The sequence below is a fragment of the Anolis sagrei genome, chromosome 5 (assembly GCF_037176765.1).
Source record: "Anolis sagrei isolate rAnoSag1 chromosome 5, rAnoSag1.mat, whole genome shotgun sequence".
Taxonomy (NCBI): Eukaryota; Metazoa; Chordata; class Lepidosauria; order Squamata; family Dactyloidae; genus Anolis; species Anolis sagrei.
The window spans coordinates 6,499,195-6,525,316 of record NC_090025.1 but is presented as its reverse complement, the minus strand read 5'-3'; the positions used below and the strand labels follow the sequence as shown (position 1 = coordinate 6,525,316).

The 26,122-nt window shown below is 45.2% G+C and overlaps 1 protein-coding gene across 3 annotated transcripts in view; it reads right to left on the bottom strand.

Moving 5' to 3' along the window:
- GFRA4 (GDNF family receptor alpha 4) overlaps window positions 1-9,250 on the bottom strand; it is a 231,845-nt gene extending 222,595 nt beyond the window's left edge. For all 3 annotated transcript variants that reach the window (XM_060779448.2, XM_060779450.2, XM_060779449.2), the window contains exon 1: window positions 8,551-9,250. In XM_060779448.2, coding sequence (XP_060635431.1) covers window positions 8,551-8,590 — 40 coding nt within the window. In that variant the 5' untranslated portion in view covers window positions 8,591-9,250. The remainder of the gene's footprint in view (window positions 1-8,550) is intronic.
- Between the last annotated feature and the right edge of the window lie 16,872 nt (window positions 9,251-26,122).

Below are 26,122 nucleotides of genomic sequence, written 5' to 3'. Positions count from 1 at the left end.
TTGTGTGTCTATGGCATTGAATGTTTGCCATGTATATGTACATTGTAATCCACCCTGAGTTCCCTGCAGGGTGAGAAGGGCGGAATAGAAATACTGTAAATAAATAAATAAATAAATAAATAACAGGGCCATCTTAAAATATTATTAGGACTGTGTGATGTATCAGCGAATAATGCATGCAGATCCCAGAAGAGTGGCCTTTTGCAGCTGGAAGATGGTAATCTTGTCAGCGCTGATTGTGTTTAAGTGCAGGCCAAGGTCTTGAGGCACTGCACCCGGTGTGCCCATCACCACTGGGACCACCTTGACTGGCTTGTGACAGAGTCTTTGCAGTTCGATCTTTAAATCCTCATATCGTGTCAGCTTTTCCAGTTGTTTCTCTTCAATCCTGCTGTCGCCTCGGATTGCAATATCAACAATCCATACTTTGTTTTTTTTTTAAACGTGATTGTGCTCCAGAACTCTGTCTGAATTCAGAAGTCCCAGAGGAGTTTGACATGTTCATTCTCTGTAGCTTTCTCCAGCTTGTGACCCCACCAGTTCTTTGTCACAGGCAGATGGTATTTGTGGCACAAGTTCCAATGAATCATCTGAGCAACGGTGTTATGCTTCTGCTTGTAGTCTGTCTGCACAATCTTCTTGAAACAGCTGAGGATGTGATCTATTGTTTCATCTGCTTCCTTGCAGAGTCTACACTTGGGATGTGTTGTCGACTTTTCAATTTTGGCTTTGATGGCATTGGTTCTAATGGCTTGTCCTTGGGATGATGATGATGATGATGATGATGATGATGATGATTATTATTCCAGATTTCTTTGGACTGGGTTTGGGCAGAATGTGTTCCTCCAGATGCACTTGGACTCTAATTCCCATCAGTCCAAGCCAGCATAGCAATTGGGGAGGAACTGGGTATTGCCATCCTGACCAACACTTTCTCTAAAATTGTCTTTAGGAGATGCCATAGACTTCTAAAAAGCCCAATAAATGGTTCCAAGAGCAAATCAAGCTGAACTCCCGCTAAAAGCAAAGGCAATTAAGTAGAGGCTCTTTTACTTTGGACAGATCATGAGAAGAAAGGAATCATTCGGAAAGACAATAACACTTGGAAAAGTAGAAGGCAGTAGGAAAAGAGGAAGGCCGCGTTCCAGATAGATGGACTCAACCAAGGAAGCCATGAATGCCATGAATATGCAAAAGCTAAACTGAGTAGTAAGTGACAGGGCAACTTAGAGGTCTCTCATTCAAAATCACCGCAAGTCAAAATCAGCTTGACAGCAGTTAACAACAAAATGAGAAGAAGGGATCAGCTTCACATCTTGTGACAGTAGCTTCCACATGCCAGTCAGGCCAAGAATAATTTCCCTTGTCCATCAATTGCTTTGTTAGGTACTATAGTTGGTTGAAGCCAGAGCTAGCAATTAAAGGAGATTAGGCAGCTGCTGAGGCCAAGGGGCATTGGCAGTGCTATATTAGATCCCGTAGTTATCTCCTTCAGGTCAACTTGGAATCAATGCCAGAATCCTCTTGAAAGGGTCTTTGAGTGAAATTAACAATAGCTAAAGTCTTTAGCAACAAAGGGGAAATGTACCCCTTCTCTGTAGAAAAGGAGCAGCATGGAGGAAAATGTTTGAAAAACAAGAGGTGATATGTAGAGGTCATACAAAGTTCAAGCTTACATAGGAAGTTGGTTTGTGGTTAAGCACAAAGTCTGCAGGTGCAAGAAGGTACTTTTCATCAAGAGGTTGATGGGACAGGAAGAGTAAAGGTCAAAGTACTTTCCATGACAAAAATATTTTTGTTTACTTGAGGGTATATAAAAGTTTACAAAAACAGAGAAGGGCGTGGCAGTCTGTGGGAACACTTACAAAAGTGCTGTCTGTCCGCCTCATACTGATCAGCTTGAATAAACGGTGTCTTACCTGAACCTATTGGACTCTGTGGATTTCTTCGAAAAGGGACCCCGCACCCTAAACCCGTGATCCCTTACTCTTTCAATTTGGGCTTCTTCCCATTTCGATTCCTTAATCCTGCTTACTGCAAATGGGTTTGAAAGCAAGACATTCCCATTCTCCCCTACTCCTCAACATTTCACAGGTGAAAACCTGGACGTGTGCGGTTCTCCAGACCTTTGCCATAACACTAAGTTCTTTCTCCCACCCTGGACATTCCACAAGTATATAAAATTCACTTTTCCTAGTTCCCAAGACCTCACAACTTCTGAGGATGCCTGCCATAGATGTGGGCAAAATGTCAGGAGAGAATGCCTCTGGAACATGGTCAGACAACCCAGAAAACTCACAACAAAACCCCCAAAATACTGTATTTTTGCACTTTTCAGTTCAGTTTGAAGCAACCTGAGTAAGTTGTTGACAAAGGAGGAAAATTGGAGGAAACTGGGAAATTTTAAAAGCAGCAGGAAAAATGGGATGACAGAGGGTTAGCTGGTACTCTCCCTACCCAATCAAGACAGTTGGAGAGTATGTTACAGCACCTTTATTCCCTCTACAGGTGCATCTACATTGTCGAATGAATGCAGTTTAACTGCCATGGCTCAAAACTATGGAATCATGGGTTTTGCAGTTTCACAAGGTCTTTACCCTTCTCTGTGAAAAAGTGCCGGTGCCTCACTAAACTACAGCTCCCATAATTCTATAACATTGAGCTATAGCAATTGAAGTGGTGTCAACCTTCAATATTTCTACAGCAGAGATGCGCTCTACATCAAAGTAAGCTTGAAAACAGGAAAGCATGGCCTGGTGAACCCAAACATGTCTGTGTCTGTCCGTGTCTGGGAGGCCAACTGAGCAGGATTTCATGGTAGAAATGAAAGCCCAGTGTAATGGCAAAAGGTGGTGGAGGGAATGTCCACTGTGGATGGGCAGAAAACAGGAAAGAAGCCCCCTCCCAGACCTTTCTCTCTCCCTGTCCTCAGACATTTTGATGCATTCTGATTCTTCTAGCTGGGCTTAGCAACAGAAGTAATCCTACTAGGAAAAGAAAACAGGTGAAATGTTTTGGAGGAGTTGATGTCACACCTAGAATCATAGAATCAAAGAGTTGGAAGAGACCTCATGGGCCTTCCAGTCCAACCCCCTGCCAAGAAGCAGGAATATTGCATTCAAATCACCCTGACAGATGGCCATCCAGCCTCTGCTTTAGCCTTGCGGACCTTTTCCCTACAGGTGTTGGCTATTTGTTTGTGCCTGGTTGTTTCCCCTCTGCTGTTTTGCTGTTGTAATTTTAGAGTTTTTTAATACTGGTAGCCAGATTTTGTTCATTTTCATGGTCTCTTCCTTTCTGTTGAAATTGTCCACATGCTTGTGGATTTCAATGGCTTCTCTGTGTAGCCTGACATGGTGGTTGTTGGTGTGGTCAACAGCAAAACAGCAGAGAGGAAACAACCAGGCACATCTTAACACCTCTCAACAAAAGATTTTCCCAGGCTCAGCCAGGCCTTCAAATGCTAATGAAGGTGGTCAGTTGAAACATTCACACCTAGCTTCAGCAGAGAGCTCTTTGCCCCACCTCAGTCATTCTACAGATATATAAACCCATTGTCCTATTTCCAACAGACCTCACTACCTCTGAGGATGCTTGCCATAGATGCAGGCGAAATGTCAGGAGAAATGCCTCTAGAACATGGCCCTATAGCCTGAAAAAACCCACAAGAACCTAGTGATTCCGGCCATCAAAGCCTTCGACAATACATAATTCTTATATTTTATTATTATATTGTATTATATTATAATATTATTATCAATATTATATGTGCATACAATATATTATATTATTACCACAGCACATCAGTAATATATCAATACCATAATATATTATATTAATATATGAGCCTTACAGTGTCAGTTTGAATCGCAGTAAAAGTGCAACAGCTCTTGGTCTGTGGCCTTTCGCTCCAAAATCTTATGAATAAAGCTCTCTAGAATCCATAGATTGGTAGTATATAAAAATAAGTTGTATAGTATATAAAATTGTCATCATCATCATCATGCAAAGCATTTAAAGGCTGCCTTTCCATCTAGATGGATCATCAGCTTCACAGCTTTTACTCCTGGTCGATTAGGGATAGACGGTTGTCCGGACAAATGCCATTTGTAGGAGTCACCATATAAATTCGTTCATCACAGCCTGTCCTAATCTGATGTATAGCATTTCAGTGCCAGTGATCCCCAGCTAGTGTTGGTCACTGGCCACATATATCAGTGTATCTGAGCCCCGCTCTCCATACACTCACAGGTATTTCAGTGTTTGTGGGTCTAGATGAGGAAACCTTCTGTGGGGAAGAACATTGTTTTGAACCTAGAATCATAGAATCAAAGAGTTGGAAGAGACCTCATGGGCCATCCAGTCCAACCCCATTCTGCCAAGAAGCAGGAATATTGCATTCAAATCACCCCTGACAGATGGCCATCCAGCCTCTGTTTAAAAGCTTCCAAAGAAGGAGCCTCCACCACACTCTGGGGCAGAGAGTTCCACTGCTGAACGGCTCTCACAGTCAGGAAGTTCTTCCTCATGTTCAGATGGAATCTCCTCTCTTGTAGTTTGAAGCCATTGTTTCGTGTCCTAGTCTCCAAGGAAGCAGAAAACAAGCTTGCTCCCTCCTCCCTGTGGCTTCCTCTCACATATTTATATATAGCTATCATATCTCCTCTCAGCCTTCTCTTCTTCAAGCTAAACATGCCCAGCTCTTTAAGCCGCTCCTCATAGGGCTTGTTCTCCAGACCCTTGATCATTTGAGTCGCCCTCCTCTGGACACATTCCAGCTTGTCAATATCTCTCTTGAATTGTGGTGCCCAGAATTGGACACAATACTCCAGGTGTGGTCTAACCAAAGCGGAATAGAGGGGTAGTATGACTTCCCTAGATCTAGACACTATGCTCCTATTGATGCAGGCCAATCTGCCCTCCATATCCACGGATTTTATATTTCAACCATCCACAGCTTGAAAATATTAACAATCCCATTTAGCACAGTGGTTCTCAACCTTCCTAATGCCACGACCCCATAACACAATTTCTCATGTTGTGGTGACCCTCAACCATAACATTATTTCCTTTGCTCCTTCACAACTGTAATTTTGCTACTGTTATGAATCATTATGTATATATCTGATATGCAGGATGTATTTTCATTCACTCGACCAAATTTGGTGCAAATACCTGATACACCCAAATTTGAATGCTGGTAGGGGGATTGATTTTGTCATTTGGGAGTTGTAGTTGCTGGGATTTATAGTTCACCTAAAATCAAAGAGCATTCTGATCTCCACCAATGATGGAATTGAACCAAACTTGGCAGACAGAACTCCCATGAACAACAGAAAATGCTGGAAGAGTTTGGTGGGCATTGACTTTGAGATTTGGAGTTGTAGTTCACCTACATCCAGAGAGCATTGTGGACTCAGACAATGATGGATGTGGACCAAACTTGGCACGAGTACTCAATATGCCCAAATGCAAACACTGGTGGAGTTTGGGGGAAATAGACCTTGACATTTGGAAGTTGTAGTTGCTGGGATTTATAGTTCACCTACAATCAAACAGCATTCTGAACTCCACCAATGATGGAATTGAATCAAACTTGGCACACAGAGCTCCCATGAGCAACAGAAAATGCTGGAAGAGTTTGGTGGGCATTGACCTTGAGATTTGGAGTTGTAGTTCACCTACATCCAGGGAGTACTGTGGACTCAAACAATGATGGATGTGGACCAAACTTGGCACGAGTACTCAATATGCCCAAATATGCACACTGGTTGAGTTTGGGGGACATAGACCTTGACATTTGGAAGTTGTAGTTGCTGGGATTTATAGTTCACCTTCAATCAAAAGGCGTTATGAACCCCACCAATGATAGAATTGGGCCAAAGTTCCCACACAGAACCCTCATGACCAACAGAAAATACTGTGTTTTCTGATGGTCTTTGGTGACCCCTTTGGGGTCCCGACCCCTAGGTTGAGAAACACTGGCAAATTTTGATTTTGCTATTTTATATAAGAAATACCTTATGCCATTGTATATAACAGAGCCCTGGACCCAAACCACAGATGAACTCAAAGGCCCATTGTCCTTTCCTCCTGGCTCAGCCTACCTCATAAGATTGTTGTGCAGATAAAGCAGGGAAAACGCCAAGCATGCCCCGCTCTGAGTCTCATGAAGCAAAATCAGGTTACAGATGTGGTTATTCGATTTGTTTTGTTATATTATGCAGACTATTGCAATAGATGTTGGAATCTCTTCTTTCCCTCCGACACCAGCTAGACTCCAGTTTTGCCTTAGGTTGCCTCTCAAGCCATTCCAACTTGGGGAAGACAACCTCATTAGCTGCCCTGAACCTGACAGCTGCACCATTGAGTCCCACTTGCCCCTGCGCACAACCTCACAAGGATCATGCTGGAAAACAGAGGCACGAAATGCTCAAGGGGAGACAGCTGCACATCCTCCAGACTCCGGCATTCATATTCCTACAATGACGGATGAAACTTCAAGTAGACAACATGGTGGGCTTCAATCACCCATCGGCTTCCCCTCCCCTGGTTTGCTTCGCCAGGCCTGGACATGGCACAACTGTGCCTTTCGGTCTATGGTACGCTCACAAGCACACAGACATACAGAGACGCAAATATTGCATGCTTCTTCCAAACTGCCATGCATATATCCACATGAAGGAGGACCTGGTTATGATGCCTAAAATTGGCTCATTTTAACCAGACACACACCATGCCCTGGGATAAGCCGGCTTGCATTTTAGCATGGGAATGTGTGATTATTGAAAAGCAGGGCAAAGGAACAGCTATTCCAAGGAGTCAACAGGAGGAAGAGGGGGGCATGTAACTGTTTCAAAGCATGCAGAGAAGACATTGCTTCCGCCAATGGCATAAGTAATTGTGTGCAATTAAGTTACCATAGAATCATAGAATCAAAGAGTTGGAAGAGACCTCATGGGCCATCCAATCCAACCCCCTGCCAAGAGGCAGGAATATTGCACTCAAATCACCCCTGACAGATGGCCACCCAGCCTCTGTTTAAAAGTTTAAAAGAAGGAGCCTCCACCACACTCTGGGGCAGAGAGTTCCACTGCTGAACAGCTCTCACAGTCAGAAAGTTCTTCCTCATGTTCAAATGGAATCTACTTTCTTGTAGTTTGAAGCCATTGTTCCTTGTCCTAATCTCCATAGAAGCAGAAAACAAGCTTGCTCCCTCCTCCCTGTGGCTTCCTCTCACATATTTATACATGGCTATCATATCTCCTCTCAGCCTTCTCTTCTTCAGGATAAACATGCCCAGCTCCTTAAGCCGCTCCTCATAGGGCTTGTTCTCCAGACCCTTGATCATTTGAGTCGCCCTCCTCTGGACACATTCCAGCTTGTCAATATCTCTCTTGAATTGTGGTGCCCAGAATTGGACACAATATTCCAGGTGTGGTCTAACCAAGGCAGAATAGAGCATGGGGAGCATTACTTCCCAGCTCATATTCTTTCCCTGGAACTTCTTGCAAGTGCAATGGTCTTTGTGAAATGGCAGGAAAAATGGAAAACACTCCCCACTCTCACTTCCACTGGCACAAAAGTCCTTAACAGCAAGCAGAATAACTCGTCTAGGAAGAACACAGATGAATACCGCGATCCAGAGCATGCTAACTGGTTGAGTGAAATAATGATGGGATTTCTATCCTGGTAATATTCAATTTGTCAGAGCCATAGGTTTTAAGATACCAATGGATTAGAAAACCAATGGATTAGAAAAAAAAGCATTTAGGATTTTGGATGTTCCAATCTGGCCAAGCGACACCCTCTGCTTCTTACTCAGAAAATACAAACAGCCCCAGAGACACTCTTGGAAGTGGTGATTATATCCAGCCCTAGCCGACCCTTCAAGCCAGATGAAACGGAGGACCCTAATTATGTTTCACGGTGGGTCTCAGGTTGTTTATTTCTCTGCCAAAGCACCTTTTTCTCAAAGGACGAGAGTGACCTCTCTCACCCAAACAAGGAACAGCGAGGAGGCGTTTGGGGCACATCCTTCGAAAACACTTGACACTGATGAGCTGGCACTTAACCCTCCTTTGGAGACACACAGGGACACTCTTTGCCCACACAATCAGGGCAGCCGAAGGACCATAAGAGAGTGGCTTTCCCCCCTCGGATCCTTTCAAGGCACATTGCACAGGATGGGCAGAATATTCAGGAAACCCAAAAGCAGCAGAAACAACCTCAAGTAGTTCTGCTGGATTCATAATTGGGAACACACACAAAAAAAGCACTGCTTTGCACATGCCAGTGTGAAACTTGCCCTTTTGGTCCCCCAACATGAATCCCTTAAATGTATAGGTTTGCCCTTAGGGGTCAATCTCCCTTCCAGTGGAGACACACCCAGAGCTGACCCACAACAAAAGCTCTCTTTCTCTCTGGTCTTCGAACCCAATGCACCAGAGAGCATGCATCAATGCATCACCAACAAGACACCGACACTGATAAAACTCAGGTGTGGAAAAGTCACTCCCGAGCAGACCTTGATGTCTGTGCTCCACTCACCTGTCAGGATCAGGGTCAGAAGATAGAAGATCCCCTTCATGGTGGATTATATCCCAGGGTCAATCTTCCAGTGTTTCAAAGCTTGGGCTGGTGGAAAGGGCAGTTCGCGACCCTTGCTCTTTCAATCCCAAATGCCAAAAGAAGATTCCCCGGTGGTTTCTGGGCTCCAGCCTTGGTCCTGATGTGGTAAAAGCATTGCTGCCGGCTGACAGAGCCTCTTCGATCTGGCCAAGCTGGCTCAAGAAGGACCGGCTGGGCTTCTCCTGCCCTTCATCCCTTGCTAACTTCAAGATCAAGTCCAGCAAGTGGGTCCCTTCTCGTTCCCCCTTTGCAAACTTCTCGCAGAAAAGGAGACGGCTCGACCATTCACGACAGAGGTGGGAAGCCTCCTCCCTGCTGTGAAGTCAGCAAAAGTTAACCTCCAGGGCACCCACGGTCCATCTTTAGAGAATGTATCCCGGCTGGGAAAAGGCCAGAGGTTTCCCGAGAGCATGCACTGGCGGCGTTCTCCTTCCAGCTCCCTCTCGCTTTCTGCCTGCCTCTTTCCTAGATGCTGCTTCTCTCTGCCTGGTCAGGGAACAGCTGGAGTATTCTTAAAGGGACAGGAGCAGCCAAGCTTTCCAAAGGGACAAGGAGCTTGCCGGTGGACCTCCTCTCTCCCCGCAACACCTGCTTGCAACTCCGCAAACCTTTCCGCCTCTGTGTGGTTCGGTGTACAACCAGCGTTTGTCCTGAAACAATAGGAAGGTGGAATAATCGGCAACACAGAGAAAGGCGGAAAAGTTCAAGAACCCTGCTGCTGTTGCTGTTGGAGAGGAAGAGATGGGCTTGCCGGAGCGGAATTTTTCACCCGTTGTACACACAATTGCTGCTGGTTGCAAACGATAACATGAGAGATTCAGAAATGGTTCTGGGTGCATTTCCACATCATGTAGCTCAGTAGAAGGGTGCCTTCTTTCCCTGGATGTCCAAGGTTGATTCAAACTAAAAGGAAAAACAAAAAGGAAGGTTCCATAGACTGGCAGGTGTACAAACCATGAATTTTTTGCACACAAAATTCTCTTCATTTGCAGGTGCCTTTATATCATCTGAACCTGACTATATGTTCCTCTCCTTGGCAATAGACATTGCCAGTGGGTTGTTGTAGGTTTTTTCGGGCTGTGTGGCCATGGTCTAGAGGCATTCTCTCCTGACGTTTCGCCTGCACTCAGGAGAGAATGCCTCTAGACCATGGCCATACAGCCCGAAAAAACCTACAACAACCCAGTGATTCTGGCCATGAAAGCCTTCGACAAGACATTGCCAGGTTACAATACAACAAGGAACTCCTTCTCTTTCCAGTTTCTCTTCTAGCCTTTAGGTCAGTGTTTCTCAACCTTCCTAATGCCACGACCCCTTAATACAGGTCCTCATGTGGTGGTGACCCCCAACCATAACATTATTTTCATTGCTACTTCATAACTGCAATTTTGCTCCTGTTACTAATCATCATGTAAATATCTGATCTGCATGATGGATTTTCATTCACTGGACCAAATTTGGCACAAATACCCAATGCATCCAAATTTGAATATTGGTAGATTTTGATTGATTTTTGTCATTTGGGAGCTGTAGTTACTGGAATGTATAGTTCACCTGCAATCAAAGAGCACCCTGAACTCCACCAATGATGGAATTGAAGTAAACTTGGCACACAGAACTCCCATGAGCAGCAGAAAATACTGGAAGGATTTGGTGGGAATTGACCTTGAGTTTTGGAGTTGTAGTTCACCTACATCCAGAGAGCACTGTGATAGATCTGGACCAAACTTGGTACAAATACTCAATATGCCCAAATGTGAACACTGGTGGAGTTTGGAGAAAATAGACCTTGACATTTGGGAGTAGGAGTTGCTGGGATTTATAGGGTTATGAACCTACAATCAAAGAGCATTTTGAACTCCACCATAGAATCATAGAATCAAAGAATCAAAGAGTTGGAAGAGACCTCATGGGCCATCCAGTCCAACCCCCTGCCAAGAAGCAGGAATGTTGCATTCAAATCACCCCTGACAGATGGCCATCCAGCCTCTGTTTAAAAGCTTCCAAAGAAGGAGCCTCCACCACACTCCGGGGCAGAAAGTTCCACTGCTGAACGGCTCTCACAGTCAGGAAGTTCTTCCTCGTGTTCAGATGGAATCTCCTCTCTTGTAGTTTGAAACAATTGTTCCGTGTCCTAGTCTCCAAGGAAGCAGAAAACAAGCTTGCTCCCAACGATGGAATTGAAGTAAACTTGGCACACAGAACTCCCAAGAACAACAGAAAATACTTGAAGGGTTTAGTGGGCATTGACCTTGAGTTTGGGAGTTGTTGTTCACCTACATCCAGAGAGCACTGTGGATTCAAACCATCATGGATCTGGATCAAACTTGGCACAAATAATGTGTTCGAATGTAAACACTGGTGCAGCTTGGGTAAAATAGACTTTGACATTTCGGAGTTGTAGTTGCTGGGATTTATAGTTCACCTACAGTCACAGCAGGAGAAAGGATTTTGGTGGAAGGATTCGCCTTCTGTTTCCAAAAAGAAAGAGAAGGACAGTGGAGAGATCTTCAACCTTCTATGAACAACGGGGTTCCTAAGACCATCAAAAATATGTGTTTTCTGCTGGTCTTTGACGACCCCTCTCAAGCTTCCCTTAAGACCCTTCCCAGGGGTCCTGACCCCTAGGTTGAGAAATGATGCTTTAGGTACTTTTTCAAGATTTTGGTTTTATCACTGTTAATCCTTGTTTTTGGTTTTTTTTTTCTTTTCACCTCTGCACTTTTCCAACCTCTTTATCAAAAGAGAGATTGACAAATCCGTAAAGTCTGAAAAGGAGCACTCTAACAGTTCAACTAATTCCAGTTTTTGAATGTGACTTACTTAGGCAATGCCTCATTGTCCGAGTAGGATAATCCTCAAGGGTGGGTCCTTAGGTGACTGTTGAGCCCTATTCTTGACCTGCATGTTTTCCCACAGTGAGGGCATTGGTTTCCAGGTGGAAGGCGGCCCCGGTCAGGGTTGGCTTGATGCGCCTTCCTCTTGGCACATTTCTCTCTTTTGCCCTCCATTCATGCATCTTCAAATTCTGCAGCACTGCTGGTCACAGCTGACCTCCAGCTGGAGCGCTCACAGGCCAGGGCTTCCCAGTTCTCTGTGTCTATGCCAGAGCTTAGAGCCCAGCTTTAAATCTCTTTTCCTGTCCACCAACATTCTGTTTTCCATTCTTGAGTTCAGAGTAGAGCAACTGCTTTGGGAGATGGTGGTTGGGCATCCGGACAACGTGGCTGGTCCAGCAGAGTTGATGGTGGAGGACCATCGCTTCAGTGCTGGAGGTCTTTGCTTCTTCCAGCATGCTGACATTTGTCCACTTGTCTTCCCAAGAGATTTGCAGGATTTTCCGGAGGCAGCGCTGATGGAATTGTTCTAGGAGCTGCATGTGACGTCTGTAGACTGTCCACGTTTTGCAGGCATATAGCAGGGTTGGGGGGACAATAGCTTTATAAACAAGCACCTTGATCTCCCTACGGATGTCCCAGTCCTAAAACACTCTCTGCTTCATTCGGAAAAATGCTGCACTCGCAGAGCTCAGGCAGCGTTGTATTTTGGTGTTGTATTTTGAATGTGTGCAAAAGAGGAATTCAGAACACTTCTTCTATAGCTGTTGATTTAGCATTGCCATTGGATACTGTACAACTGGAAAGAAATAAACAAAATAGATTCTGAACCTCTGATTGGGAACTTCTCTTTGTAACACAGAGAAGAAGAAGTTCTCCTCCTTGCCCTTGTCTCTCTGGGCCTTTGGGGACTCCATGGCCCCAGTTGTGGCATGTGGCTGCGTTCAATTACCCACGGCTACATTCAATTAGTGACCAGCCTACGCGGTTTGAATTGCAAGCGGAAAGACTAGCAGCCGCTTAATTCCCCCAATTTTAGCTGAATCATGCCCCCATAGTTCTCTAAAAATAGCAGAGACACCAGGTTCTCTTGGCTGTACCCTATAATTTGAGCACCGGCCACACAATGGAAATGCCATTCAAGAGTGACACCAGCCGTTCTCTCTGCAATTGCTCATAGCCGAGAACGAAGGAACCGTGGTCTACAGAAATTGTAGAAGCACATGTTGGGAAAAGATTGCAAGGGCCATCTAGTCCAAACTCCTGCTTGTGTAGGTGTTGTTGTTCACAGAGTTGGAAGAAACCACAAGGTGACCCTAAGGTGAAGCTACTATGAGTTTCCTGAGACTACATGAGCATCTACACCTACTGAATAAATCATAGAATCATAGAACGATAGAGTTGGAGGAGACCACATGAGTCATCCAGTCCAACCCCCTTCTGTCATGCAGGAAAAGCACAATCCAAGCACCCCAGGCAGATGACCATCCAGCCTCTGTTTAAGAGCTTCCACTGAAGGAGCCAGCAGACTCCAAGGCAGAGAGTTCCATCGTTGAACAGCTCTTCTTACAGTAAAGAAGTTCTTCCTCATGTTCAGGGGGAATCTCCTCTCCTGTCATTTGAACCTATTGTCCCATTGAGACCCAATCTCCAGGGCAGCAGAAAGCAAGTCTGCTCCCTCTTCCTTATGACAGCCTTTCAAAGAATTAAACATGGCAATCATGTCTTCTCTGAATCTTCTCTTTTGTAGGCTAAACATCCCAAGCTCTTTAAGTCACTCCTCATAGGATTCATGGTCTCCAGACCTTTGATCCCTTTAGTGGCCCACCTCAAGATATCTTCCAGCTTAGAGTCAATATCTCTTTTAAACTGTGGTGCCCACAATTGGACACAGTATGCTTCCAGGTAAAGAGGTCTAACCAAAGCAGAATAGAGGGACACCATTACTTCCTTGATCTAGACACTATTCTAGGTATATCCTAGGTTCTGGAGGGTGGTATATCACACCTTAAGAAGCATACGAGAAGCTCGGCCTCTCACTGAACTTCGGGAAAACCAAAGTGCTTTTCCAGCAATCACCAGCCAATCCCACTGCAATGCCAGAAATACAGCTTACAAAAGTCAACACTGACACTGAAATACAACACTGCCTGAGCTCTGCGAGTGCAGCATTTTTCCAAATGAAGCAGAGAGTGTTTGAGGACCAGGACATCTGTAGGGAGACCAAGGAGCTTGTTGATAAAGCTATTGAGTCGCCTATATAGGCTGAAAAATGTGGTATACAAATAAAGCAAATAAATATTGTCCTTCCAACCCTGTTATACACCTGCGAAACATGGACTGTCTACAGACGTCACTCTCAACTCCTGGAATGATTCCATCAGCGTTGCTTCCGAAAAATCCTGCAAATCTCTTGGGAAGACAGGCGGACAAATGTCAGCATGCTGGAAGAAGCAAAGACCACCAGCATTGAAGCAATGCTCCTCCACCATCAACTTCGCTGGACTGGCCACATTGTCTAAATGCCCAATTACCACCTCCCAAAGCAGTTACTCTACTTCCAGTTCAAGAATGGGAAACGTAACGTTGGTGAACAGGAAAAGAGATTTAAAGATGGGCTCAAAGCCAACCTTAAAAACTGTGGCATAGACACAGAGAACTGGGAGGCCCTGGCCCTTGAGTACTCTAATTGGAGGTCAGCTGTGACTACCAGTGCTGTGGAATTCGAAGAGGCACGAATAGATGGCGAAGGAAGAAACGTGTGAAGAGGAAGAGTCATTAAGGCAACCCTGACTGGAACTGCCCTCCACCTGGAAACCGATGTCCTCACTGTGGAAGAACATGCGGATCAAGAATAGGACTCTGCAGCCACCTACGAACCCACTGCCAATAATAATAATAATAAAAATAATAATAATATACTTTATTTATACTCCGCTCCATCTCCTTCAGGGGGACTCGGTGCGGCTTACATGAGGCCCCACCCAACAATACAGTAACACAATATAACACAAAAGCATGCCATGACACTACATTTAGAGGACCATCATCCTCGGGCTACGAGGGATCGCTTAAGTAAGTAAGTAAGTAAGTAAGTAAGATATATCACAATGACAGCACCGGGATTGTGGCGCAGCTGGCTTGGAGTCAACTGCATTAAGATCACTACTGACCGAAATATCATGAGTTCGAAGGCAGCCTGGGTCGGAGTGAGCCTCTGGCCAATTTGTGTAGCTTGTTGTCGACCTTAGCAACATGAAATACAGTTGCATCTGTCAAGTAGGAAAATTAGGTACCACCTATATGTGGGGAGGCTAATTTAACAAATTTATGAAGTCATAAAATTTCCATCAAAAGTATTCGGGGAATGTGGAAAGTACTTCATCAGTGTTGCAGATGGATGGTGAAGCGACAGCTCCCCCGATGGCCAGAAAATTGGAATGTTAAATAGTCTCTGACTGTCTGTCTATATGTGTTGTGTGTCTATGGCATTGAATGCTTGCCATGTATGTGTACATTATAATCTGCGGGGTGAGAAGGGCGGAATACAAATACTGTAAATACTGTAAATAAATCTATCTATCTATCTATGTATATAATAAAAGTCAAAACTTGTATGCGGAGGACAAAAGTGTGGCGGGAAGAGTATGTGCCAGCGTTCTGATTGGCTGCCGCTGTGGTGCTATTTGCATATGGTCTATGATTGGCCAGCTTCAAGAGGAGCCTCTGGTGGAGAAAAGAGTTCATGACAGAAACGGGGACATGAGAAGGAAATTTGCATATGGTCTCTGATTGGCCAGCCTCAATTCCAAAATTCCGAGATGACAAAGAGAGGAAAGGAAAAAGCCAGAGGGGGCTGGGTCAGACAATTACCAATACAGACCAGACTTGGCACACAGAGCTCCCATGACCCACTGGACATCCTACTGCAGTTTGGAGGAGGATGAACCATGGATGATGGGACTTGCACTACCATCACTCACATTCTGAGACCGCTGTTAACCTCATCCAATGACTGATCAGGACCAAACTTGGCACATAGACCTCTCATGACCCACTTTACATCCTGGTGTGGTTTGGCGGGGGATGGACCATGGATTATGGGACTTGCAGTACCTTTGCTCAATTCTTGAGACCACTGCAACCCTCATCCAATTACCGATAAAGACCAAACTTGGCACACTGAGTCTCCATGACCCACTCTACATCCTGGTGCAGCTTGGAAGAGGATGCACCATGGACGATGGGACTTGCAGTACCTGCACTCCCTTCCTAAAACCATTATAACTGCCAACAATGATGGATCAGGACCACAATTTACACAGAGAGCCCGCATAATCCACTCTACATCCTGGTGCGGTTTGGAAGAATTTGACAATGGATGATGGGACTTGCAGTCACTTCACTCACTTCCTGAGACCACTGAGACCCTTGCCAATGACTGATCAAGACCAAACTTGGCACACAGAGTCCCCATGACCCACTCTACATCCTGGTGTACTTTCGAGGACGACAGACCATGGATGACAGGACTTTAAGTACCTCCACTCTCTTCCCAAGACTGCTGCAACCCTCATCTAATGTCCGAACAAAACCAAACTTGGCACACAGAGCCCCTATAACCCACTCTACATCCTACTGTGGTTTGGAGTAGGGCATACCATGGATGATGGGACTTGAAGTACCTCTACTCGCTTTCCGAGACTGCTGCGACCCTCAACAATGACTGAACAACACCAAACTTGGCACATAGACCTCTCATGACCCACTTTACGCCATGGTGTGGTTTGACTGTGGATCGAGCATGGATTATGGGACTTGCAGTATCTTCGCTCAATTCCTGAGACCATCCAATTTCCGGTAAGGACCAAACTTGGCACACCGGGTCTCCATGATGCACTCTACATCCTGGTGCGGTTTGGAGGATGATGCACCATGGACGATGGGACTTGCAGTTCCTTCACTCACTTAGTGAAACTACTGAGACCCTCATCCAATGACTGATGAAGACCAAACTTGGCACACAGAACCCCCATGGCCAACTCAACATTCTGGTGAGGTTTGGGGGAGAACAGACTATGGATGATGGGATTTCAAGTACCTCCACTCACTTCCCAAGACTGCTGCAACCCTCATCTAATGACCAATCAAGACCAAACTTGGCACACAGAGCCCCCATGAGAGACTCTACATCCTGGTGCCGTTTGGAGGACGATGGACCACAGATGATGGGACTCACAGTACCTTCACTAACTTCCTGAGACCACTGCGAGCCATATAAATAACTGATAAACACCAACCTTGATATACAATTCCTTTCTCTCATAACCCAGGCAGCGCCGGGTCCCCAAGCTAGTCTAATATAATAAAAGTCAGTGTTTGTATGCTGAGGAAGGATGGGAGGTGTATGTGGCAGCGTTCTGATTGGCTGCCACTGTGGTACTATTTGCATATGCTCTCTGATTGGCCACCAGAACATTCCGAGCTAGCAGAGGGAAAAGGAAAGGGGCCTGAGGCTGTCAGGAATGGTTGGAGTTGAAGTCCAAAACACTTTGTGGCCCCCAACAATGACAGAACAGGACCAAACCTGGCACATAGACCCCCCCCCCCCCGCAAGACCCACTCAACATCCTGGTGCAGTTTGAGGGAGGGTGGACCATGGATGACGGGACTTGCAGTACTTTAACTCACTTCCTTAGAGTACTGTGGCCCACACCAAGGATGGATCAGGACCAAACTTGGCACACAGAGGCCCAATTGCCCACTTTACAACCTGGTGCAGTTTAGGGCAGGATGGGCCACAAATGATGGGATTTGCAGTACCTTCACCCAATTCACTTCCCACAGAACACTGTAGCTCCTACAAATCACAGACCAGGTCCAAACTTGGTACACAGAGTACTCATGACCCACTCTACATTCTGATGCAGTTCTAAGGGGATGGACCATGGATGATGGGACTTGCAGGACCTTTACTCACTTACTGAAACCACTGTGACCCTCATCCAATGAGTGATCAAGACCAAATTGGCACACAGAGCCCTCATGACCCACTCTACATCCTGCTGCAGTTTGGAGGAGGGTGGACAACGGATGATGGGACTTGCAGTACCTTCACTCAGTTACTGAAACCACTGCGACCCTCATCCAATGACTGATCAAGACCAAATTAGCACACAGAGCCCCCATGACCCACTCTACATCTTGCTGCAGTTTGGGAGGAGGGTGGACATGGATGATGGGACTTGCAGTACATTCACTCAATTACTGAAACTACTGCGACCCTCATCCAATAACTGCTCAAACTTGGCACACAGAGCCTCCATGACTGACTCTATATCCTGCTGCAGTTTAGAGGAGGATGGACCATGGATGATGGGACTTCAAGTACCTTCACTGAAAACAATGCTTGCTTGTTTGCATGCTGCAAGTCGTCTCTGGTTGCTTTTGGATCGAGAGAATCGGCCGTCTACGAAGACGTTGCCCAGGGGACGCCCGGATGTCTTGCAATCCTGCGAGGAGGCTTCTCTCATGTTCAACATCTACACAAAAGACCAGCCACTGCCAGAAGGGACAGAGAGTTTCATCTATGCTGATGATCGTGCCATTACTGCTCAAGCAGGGAGCTTTGAGATAGTTGAAAAGAAGCTCTCCGAAGCTCTAGGTGCTCTTACTGCCTATTACAGGGAAAACCAGCTGATCCCTAACCCATCTAAAACACAGACATGCACCTTTCACCTTAAGAACAGACAAGCATCCCGACCTGGGAAGGAATCTCACTGGAGCATTGCAGCGCACTCAAATACCTGGGAGTCACTCTGGACCATGCTCTGACCTACAAGAAGCACTGCCTGAACATCAAGCAAAAAGTGGGTGCTAGAAACAACATCATACGAAAGCTGACTGGCACAACCTGGGGATCACAACCAGACACAGTGAAGACATCTGCCCTTGCGCTATGCTACTCTGCTGCTGAGAATGCATGCTCAGTGTGGAACACATCTCACCACACTAAAACAGTAGATGTGGCTCTTAATGAGACATGCTGCATTATCACAGGGTGTCTGCGCCCCACACCACTGGAGAAATTACACTGCTTAGCCGGTATTGCACCACCTGACATCCGCCGGGAAGTAGCAGCCAATAGTGAAAGGACCAAGGCAGAGACATCTCCAGCTCATCCCCTGTTTGGGCATCAGCCAGCACGTCAACGACTTAAATCAAGACATAGTTTTCTTAGATCTACAGAGACACTCGCTGGAACACCCCAGCAAGCGAGAGTCCAAAAGTGGCAGGCCCAAACCCAGCACCTCAATCCATGGGTGATACCAGATGAGAGACTCCCCCCTGGGCACTCAGAAAACTGGGCGACTTGGAAGGCGCTGAACAGACTGCGCTCTGGCACCATGAGATGCAGAGCCAGCCTCAAGAAATGGGGCCACAAAGTGGAATCCACGACATGAGGGTGTGGAGAAGAACAAACCACTGACCACCTGCTGCAATGCAACCTGAGCCCTGCCACATGCACAATGGAGGACCTTCTTGCGGCAACACCAGAGGCACTCCAAGTGGCCAGATACTGGTCAAAGGATATTTAACCAACTACCAAATTTGCAAAATCTGTGTGTTTTTCCCCTCTTTTTCTTTTTAATCTCTGTGTTTGTTTTGCTCTGTTAGAATTGTAATACAATGGTATGGTTGCTGATGACACGATAAATAAATAAATACTGAAAACAATGCAACCGTCATCCAATGACCCATAAAGACCAAACTTGGCATACAGAACCTCCATTACTCACTTTCTCTAATAACCGGGTCCCCAAGCTAGTAATAAATAAATAAGGTAATAGTGTTGTCTGAGACTTATCACACAATACCGTGCCCCTCCTGTGATAGCCTTTCATTGCCATCCTTAATGGATTGCATTTTTAATTTGCAGGACGAAAACCATTAATGGCCCCAATATCAAAGTTGTTCAGCTATTGTTTCTTATGAGGTCATTTCATTCCGCTGCAGTTTCAATATCTCGATAGCCATATGGAGTGAATGGGTGTTATTGTCCTTTTCTCCTCCTCCCTGTCCACAAACAAGTTTGCAGACGACACCAAATTGGGAGGGATAGCCAATACTCCAGAGGACAGGAACAGGATTCAAAACGATCTTGACAGATTAGAGAGATGATGGGCCGAAACTAACAAAATGAAGTTCAACAGTGACAAATGCAAGATACTCCACTTTGGCAGGAAAAACGAAATGCAAAGAGACAGAATGGGGGACAATGCCTGGCTCGAGAGCAGTACGTGTGAAAAAGATCTTGGAGTCCTCATGGACAACAAGTTAAACATGAGCCAGCAATGTGATGTGGCGGCAAAAAAAGCCAATGGGATTTTGGCCTGCATTAATAGGAGCAGAGTGTCTAGATCCAGGGAAGTCATGCTCCCCATGCTCTATTCTGCTTTGGTTAGACCACACCTGGAATATTGCGTCCAATTCTGGGCACCACAATTCAAGAGAGATATTAACAAGCTGGAATGTGTCCAGAGGAGGGCGACTAAAATGATCAAGGGTCTGGAGAACAAGCCCTATGAGGAGCGGCTTAGGGAACTGGGCATGTTTAGCCTGAAGAAGAGAAGGCTGAGAGGAGATATGATAGCCATGTATAAATATGTGAGAGGAAGCCACAGGGAGCGGGGGGGGAGAAAGCTTGTTTTCTACTTCCTTGGAGACTAGGACGCAATGGAACAATGGCTTCAAACTACAAGAGAGGAGATTCCATCTGAACATTAGGAAGAACTTCCTGAGAGCCGTTAAGCAGTGGAACTCTCTGCCCCGGAGTGTGGTGGAGGCTCCTTCTTTGGAAGCTTTTAAACAGAGGCTGGATGGCCATCTGTCAGGGGTGATTTGAATGCAACATTCCTGCTTCTTGGCAGAATGGGGTTGGACTGGATGGCCCATAAGGTCTCTTCAAACTCTTTGATTCTATGATTCTATAAGTTGAAGTCACTCCCCTCCTGGTGCCTGGACAAAGATGGCATAGTGTACAGCGATAACCTTGACTCAGTTCCCTCTTTTGTTTTATTAATGAGTTTTGCCGTAAGTGCGTAATTGCGCAGCATGGCAGGACGTTGGAATAGATGGCCTTTGTGGTCTCTCCCAGCTTTATGATTCGACTATTCCATGAACCGTACAATTATAGCAGCAGTAGTATCTATTTACAGCAGGCATTGGAATTGCGTAATTGCACAACTACAGCATAAGGGAAAAGGAAAAATTAATAGGGTGAGCATGGCTTGAAAAGCCCTGTGAAGTGAAGCGTCAACATGCACCACTGAAGCAGCACCACAACGTTATTGGAGAGAAAGTGTGAATGTGGACATTTCCATACTGGGATTTCTGTTTGTGGATTTCTGCTGAGAGACAACAGGCTGCTGTGATAAAGCCCTGGCTATGTGTTAAATATGTTTCCAATTATTTCAAATTAATGTTCTAAGAATAATGTTTGTTTAGTGGCTTGTAAACATGGTATTATTAGATTTTTACTCATGCTTCATTTTAATCTATATTATAAACCATCTTGAGCCCCATATCAGGAAAAAAAAGGAGAACAAAATAAAAATAGATGGGTAGAAATTGTGTTCTCTACAACTGCAAAAAGTAAAGTTATTTTAGTTTCCCTCCAGTTATTCCATTGGAATGCTTTTCAACAACTGCACTTTGTTGTTGTTGTTGTAGTAGTTGTAGTTGTTGTTACTTGAATTGTAACATCCCTATCATAGGGTTTTCTTGGTCATAACTATTCTGAGAAGATTGGCATTGCCTTCCTCTGTGGCTGAGAGCGTGTATCTTGCTCAAGGTCACCCAATGGGTTTTCCACTGGGTGGGATGCACATCTAGTCCAACCTGCTCCCATGCAGATATACACTTCTAAAGCTGAAGTACTGAAAGCTGAAGGGATGTAGCTTAAAAGGTGGAGGAGGAAGATGACATGGTTCCTGTGCTGGATTATGCTCCATTGGCTGCAAGGAAAGGCTTCTTCTTAGGCAATCCTTCTTTGTCCGAGTAGGATTGTCTTCCAAGATCGGTGTACTGGCGGTGGATCCGTAGGTGACTGTTGAGCCCTGTTCTTGATCTGCATCTTCTCCCGCAGTGAGGACATTGGTTTCCAGGTGGGAGGCGGTCCCGATTGGGGTTGGCTTGACATGCCTTCCTCTTGGCACGGTTCTCTCTTTCGCCCTCCATTCATGCCTCTTAAAATTCTACAGCACTGCTGGTCACAGCTGACCTCCAGGTGGAGCACTCAAGGCCCAGGGCTTCCCAGTTCTCAGTGTCTATGCCAGAGTTTTTAAGGTTTATTTACTTATTATTTATTTACAGCTTTTATATTCCGCCCTTCTCATCCCGCAGGGGACTCAGGGCGGATTACAGTGTACACATATATGGCAAACATCCAATGCCAATTTTTGACATACAAACATACACAGACATACACAGAGGCTATTTAACTTTTTTCTGGCCGCCAGGGGAGGCTGTCACTTTCATCGTCCATCTGCGATGCTGATGAAGCACTTCCGCATTCCTCGCATGCTTCCCCGCTGGAGTGCATTGCTGGAGTCTTCTTTATGTTAATTTAGCCTCCCCACACATTAAGGTAGAACCTTATTTTCCTACTTGACAGATGCAACTGTCTTTCAGGTTGCAAAGGTTGACAACAGGCTACACACAATTGGTTGGAAACCCACTCCAATCCGGGCTGGCTTTGAACTCATGACCTTTTGGTCAGAGTGATCTTAATGCAGCTGATACTCAGCCAGCTGCGCCACAATCCCGGTGCTATAATTCATAACAGTAGCAAAATTACAGTTATGAAGTAGCAACGAAAACATTATGGTTGGGGGTCACCACAAAATGAGGAACTGTATTAAGGGGTCACGGTACTGGGAAGGTTGAGAAACACTGGGATAGTGGAATAATTTAGGGGTTTTTTTTACTGCCAATCCTAGACTACCTCACTCAGCAGGCCACTAATGAAGGATTACAGGAATTGTAGTCCAAGAGGTTATTCCAAAGACACATTTTAGCAATAGGCTTAATGGGAAAAAGAGAACTAAAGAAATAAATTGTACAACTCGCAAGAGTTTTTCAGGGCGAAGGAGTCCTGTGAAGTCCCTTTGGGCACCGTTGGAAACTACGTTTCCCAGACCTCCTAGTACTTTCTGGCCTCCTCCAAGGCAGGATGAATGACATGTGGGGATCTTGATGGCACTCGCGCTGAGCATTCGTATCTGTGAACTTAAATCACAGGCTTGAGTTCAAAGCGGGAAGCAGAGAATAGATGGGAACCCTTTTAATAGAAATTCAGGGATCAAGGCTGCCATAATATAGATGTCAGCCGCTTTGATCCTGTACTAGTTTTACAGTGAAGATGGGTTTTTCAAATTTATAAGACATTTGTAACTTACTGATGTTCCTTGAACGTTTCATTGACTTTTTTCTTTTTGGGTGAGATTTCGTGCAAAACAATGTTCAGGGTATAACAGACTGAATCGTCAGGGAGGGTAAGTCTCGGATTTTCCGATGCCTGATGGATGTCGAGAACAATGAAACCGTTTTTCATCTCGTAGATATGAATACTACGTGCCATAGGCTATATTTCAGAGGAAAGAACTGGCAGAACCACCTCTGAGTATTCCTTGCCTGAGAAAATCTTACAAAATTGATACACTCATCATAAATCATCAACAGGCGACTTGAAAGTACATACACATAGGTCAGTGCTTCTCAACCTTCTTAATGTTGCGACCTCTTAATACAGTTCCTCACGTGGTGACCCCAACCATGACATTATTGTTCTTGCTACTTCATAACTGTCATTTTGCTACTGAATCATAATGTAAATATCTGATATGTAGGATGTAGTTTCATTCCCTAGACCAGTGTTTCTCAACCTGGGGGTCGAGACCCCTGGGTGGGTCATGAGGGGGTGTCATAGGGGTTTCCAAAGACCATCAGAAAACACAATATTTTCTGTTGGTTATGGGAGTTCTGAGTGGGAAATTTGGTCCAATCCTATTGTTGGTGTCTGAATGTTCTTTGATTGTACATGAACTATAAATCCCAGCAACTACAACTCCAAACATCAAGGTCTATTTCCCACAAACTCCACCAGTGTTCACATTTGGGCATACTGAGTATTCATGCCAAGTTTGGTTCAGATCCATCATTGTTTGTGCCCATAGTGCTCTCTGAATGTAGGTGAACTACAACTCCCAAATTCAAGGTCAATGCCCACCAAACTCTTCCAGTAGTTTTAGTGAGTTATGGCAGTTCTGTGTGCCAAGTTTGGCTCAATTCCATTGCTGTATTGGTTATGGGAGTCCTGAGTGGGAAGTTTGGTCCAATCCTATCATTGGTGTCCAAATGCTCTTTGATTGTACGTGAACTATAAATCCCAGCAACTACAACTCCAAATGTCAAGGTCTATTTCCCCAAAACTCCACCAGTGTTCACATTTGGGCATACTGAGTATTCATGCCAAGTTTGGTTCAGATCCATCATTGTTTGAGACCACAGTGCTCTCTGAATGTAGGTGAACTACAACTCCCAAACTCAAGGTCGATGCCCGCCAAACCCTTCCAGTATTTTCAGTGAGTCATGGCAGTTCTGTGTGCCAAGTTTGGCTCAATTCCATTGCTGGTGGAGTTCAGAATGCTCTTTGAGTGTAGGTGAACTATAAATCCCAGCAACTACAACTCTCAAATGACAAAATCAATTCCTCCCCCAACCCCACCAGTATTGAAATTTTGGTGTATTGGGTATTTGTGCCGAATTTGGTCCAGTGAAGGAAAATACATCCCGCATATCAGATATTTACATTACGATTCATAACAGGAGCAAAACTACAGTTATGAAGTAGCAACGAAAATAATGTTGTGGTTGAGGGTCACCACAACATGAGGGACTGTATTAAGGGGTCACAGCATTAGGAAGGTTGAGAACCACTGCCCTAGACCAAATTTGGCACAAGTACCTGATAAGCCCAAATCTGAATATTGGTGGGGTTGGGGGCAGGATTGATTTCGTCATTTGGGAGATGTAGTTGCTGGGATGTATAGTTCACTTACAATCAAAGAGCATTCTGAATTCCACCAATGATGGAATTGAATCAATCTTGGCACACAGAACTCCCATGACCAAGGGTTTGGTTGGCATTGACCTTGAGTTTTGGAGTTGTAGTTCACCTACACCCAGAGAGCACCGTGGACACAAACAATGATGGATCTGGACCAAACTTGGCACGAATACTCAATATATTCAAATGTGAACATTGATGGAGTTTGTGTAAAATAGACCTTGACATTTGGGAGTTGTAGTTGCTGGAATTTATAGCTCACCTATAATCAAAGAGCATTCTGAACCCCACCAATGATAGAGTTGCACCAAACTTCATACACAGAACCCCCATGCCTTGAAGGGACTCGCTGGCCCAAGCCTCCATCCTGTCTCGTATGCTCTCCCTCGCCCACACATGCGCACCATGCCATCATATGCCGAGCATGCCTGCTCTCCTCCTCCTTGCCTGTAGTCTCAGAAACAGCCCTTGCCTTGCCTGAGAAGCCAACTGAGAGGCCAGCCAATCACCGTGGAGGAGGGCTCTTGGTGGGAAGATGATCCATCTGTTTCCAAAAAGGAGGAGATGGACAGGAGGAGAAATCTTCAGCCTTCTCTGCCAAAAGGGTTCCTGAGACCATCAGAAGTATATATTTTCTGATGGTCTTTGGTGATCTCTCTGAAACCGTCTCCTGACCCCCTTAGTGATGACCCCCAGGTTGAGAAACACTGACATAGATGATCCGGGAAGCCAAGTTGGATCATCCCTGGTAAGTGCTCAGATGGTAGACCACCGAAGAACATGCAACACAGGTGTCAAATTCAAGGCCCATGGTCCGAATCCGGCCTGCCATATCATGATATGTGTCCCTCCAGATGGTGGATTGCAAGTCCTATATTCCTCATCATTAGACATCATGACTAGAGCTGATGGGAGTTGGGATACAGGAACATCTGGAAAGCTGCTTTTTGTTCTCTTTAGATAGAAGAGCAAGGTTTGGATTGGGACATAAGGCTTTTGGATAGGATGCCTGACTTCAAAATGTCCTTTAACCTTTTCCCAACCTCAGAGCCAGCAGTACTCTTGGATTGCAATTCCCATCATCCCCAGACAGCAAGTGATGAAAGTTGTGGTTCAATAACATTTGGGGACCCAAATGGGATACAAACTAAAGAGCACTGACCACTATGTAAAGAAAATTATAGTTGGCCTTCTGTATCTGCAGATTCTCCATCCATGGACTCAATGGACCTTTGAAGGCAACCATAAGACTGATGTGGTCCTCCATGAACATGAGTTTGATATCCCTGCAATAGAATTACCTTGAAGATTCATAGGATTTGTAGTTTTGTGAGGCACTAGCACACTTTGGCAAGGAAAGCTGTAGAGCTTGATTCCATAGCACTAAGGCCTCTTCTACATTGCCATAAAATCCAGATTATGAAAGCAGATAATCCTCATTATCTGCATTGAACTGGATTATATGGGTCTACACTGCCACATAATCCAGTTCAAACCAGATAATCTCTATTTTATATGGCAGTGT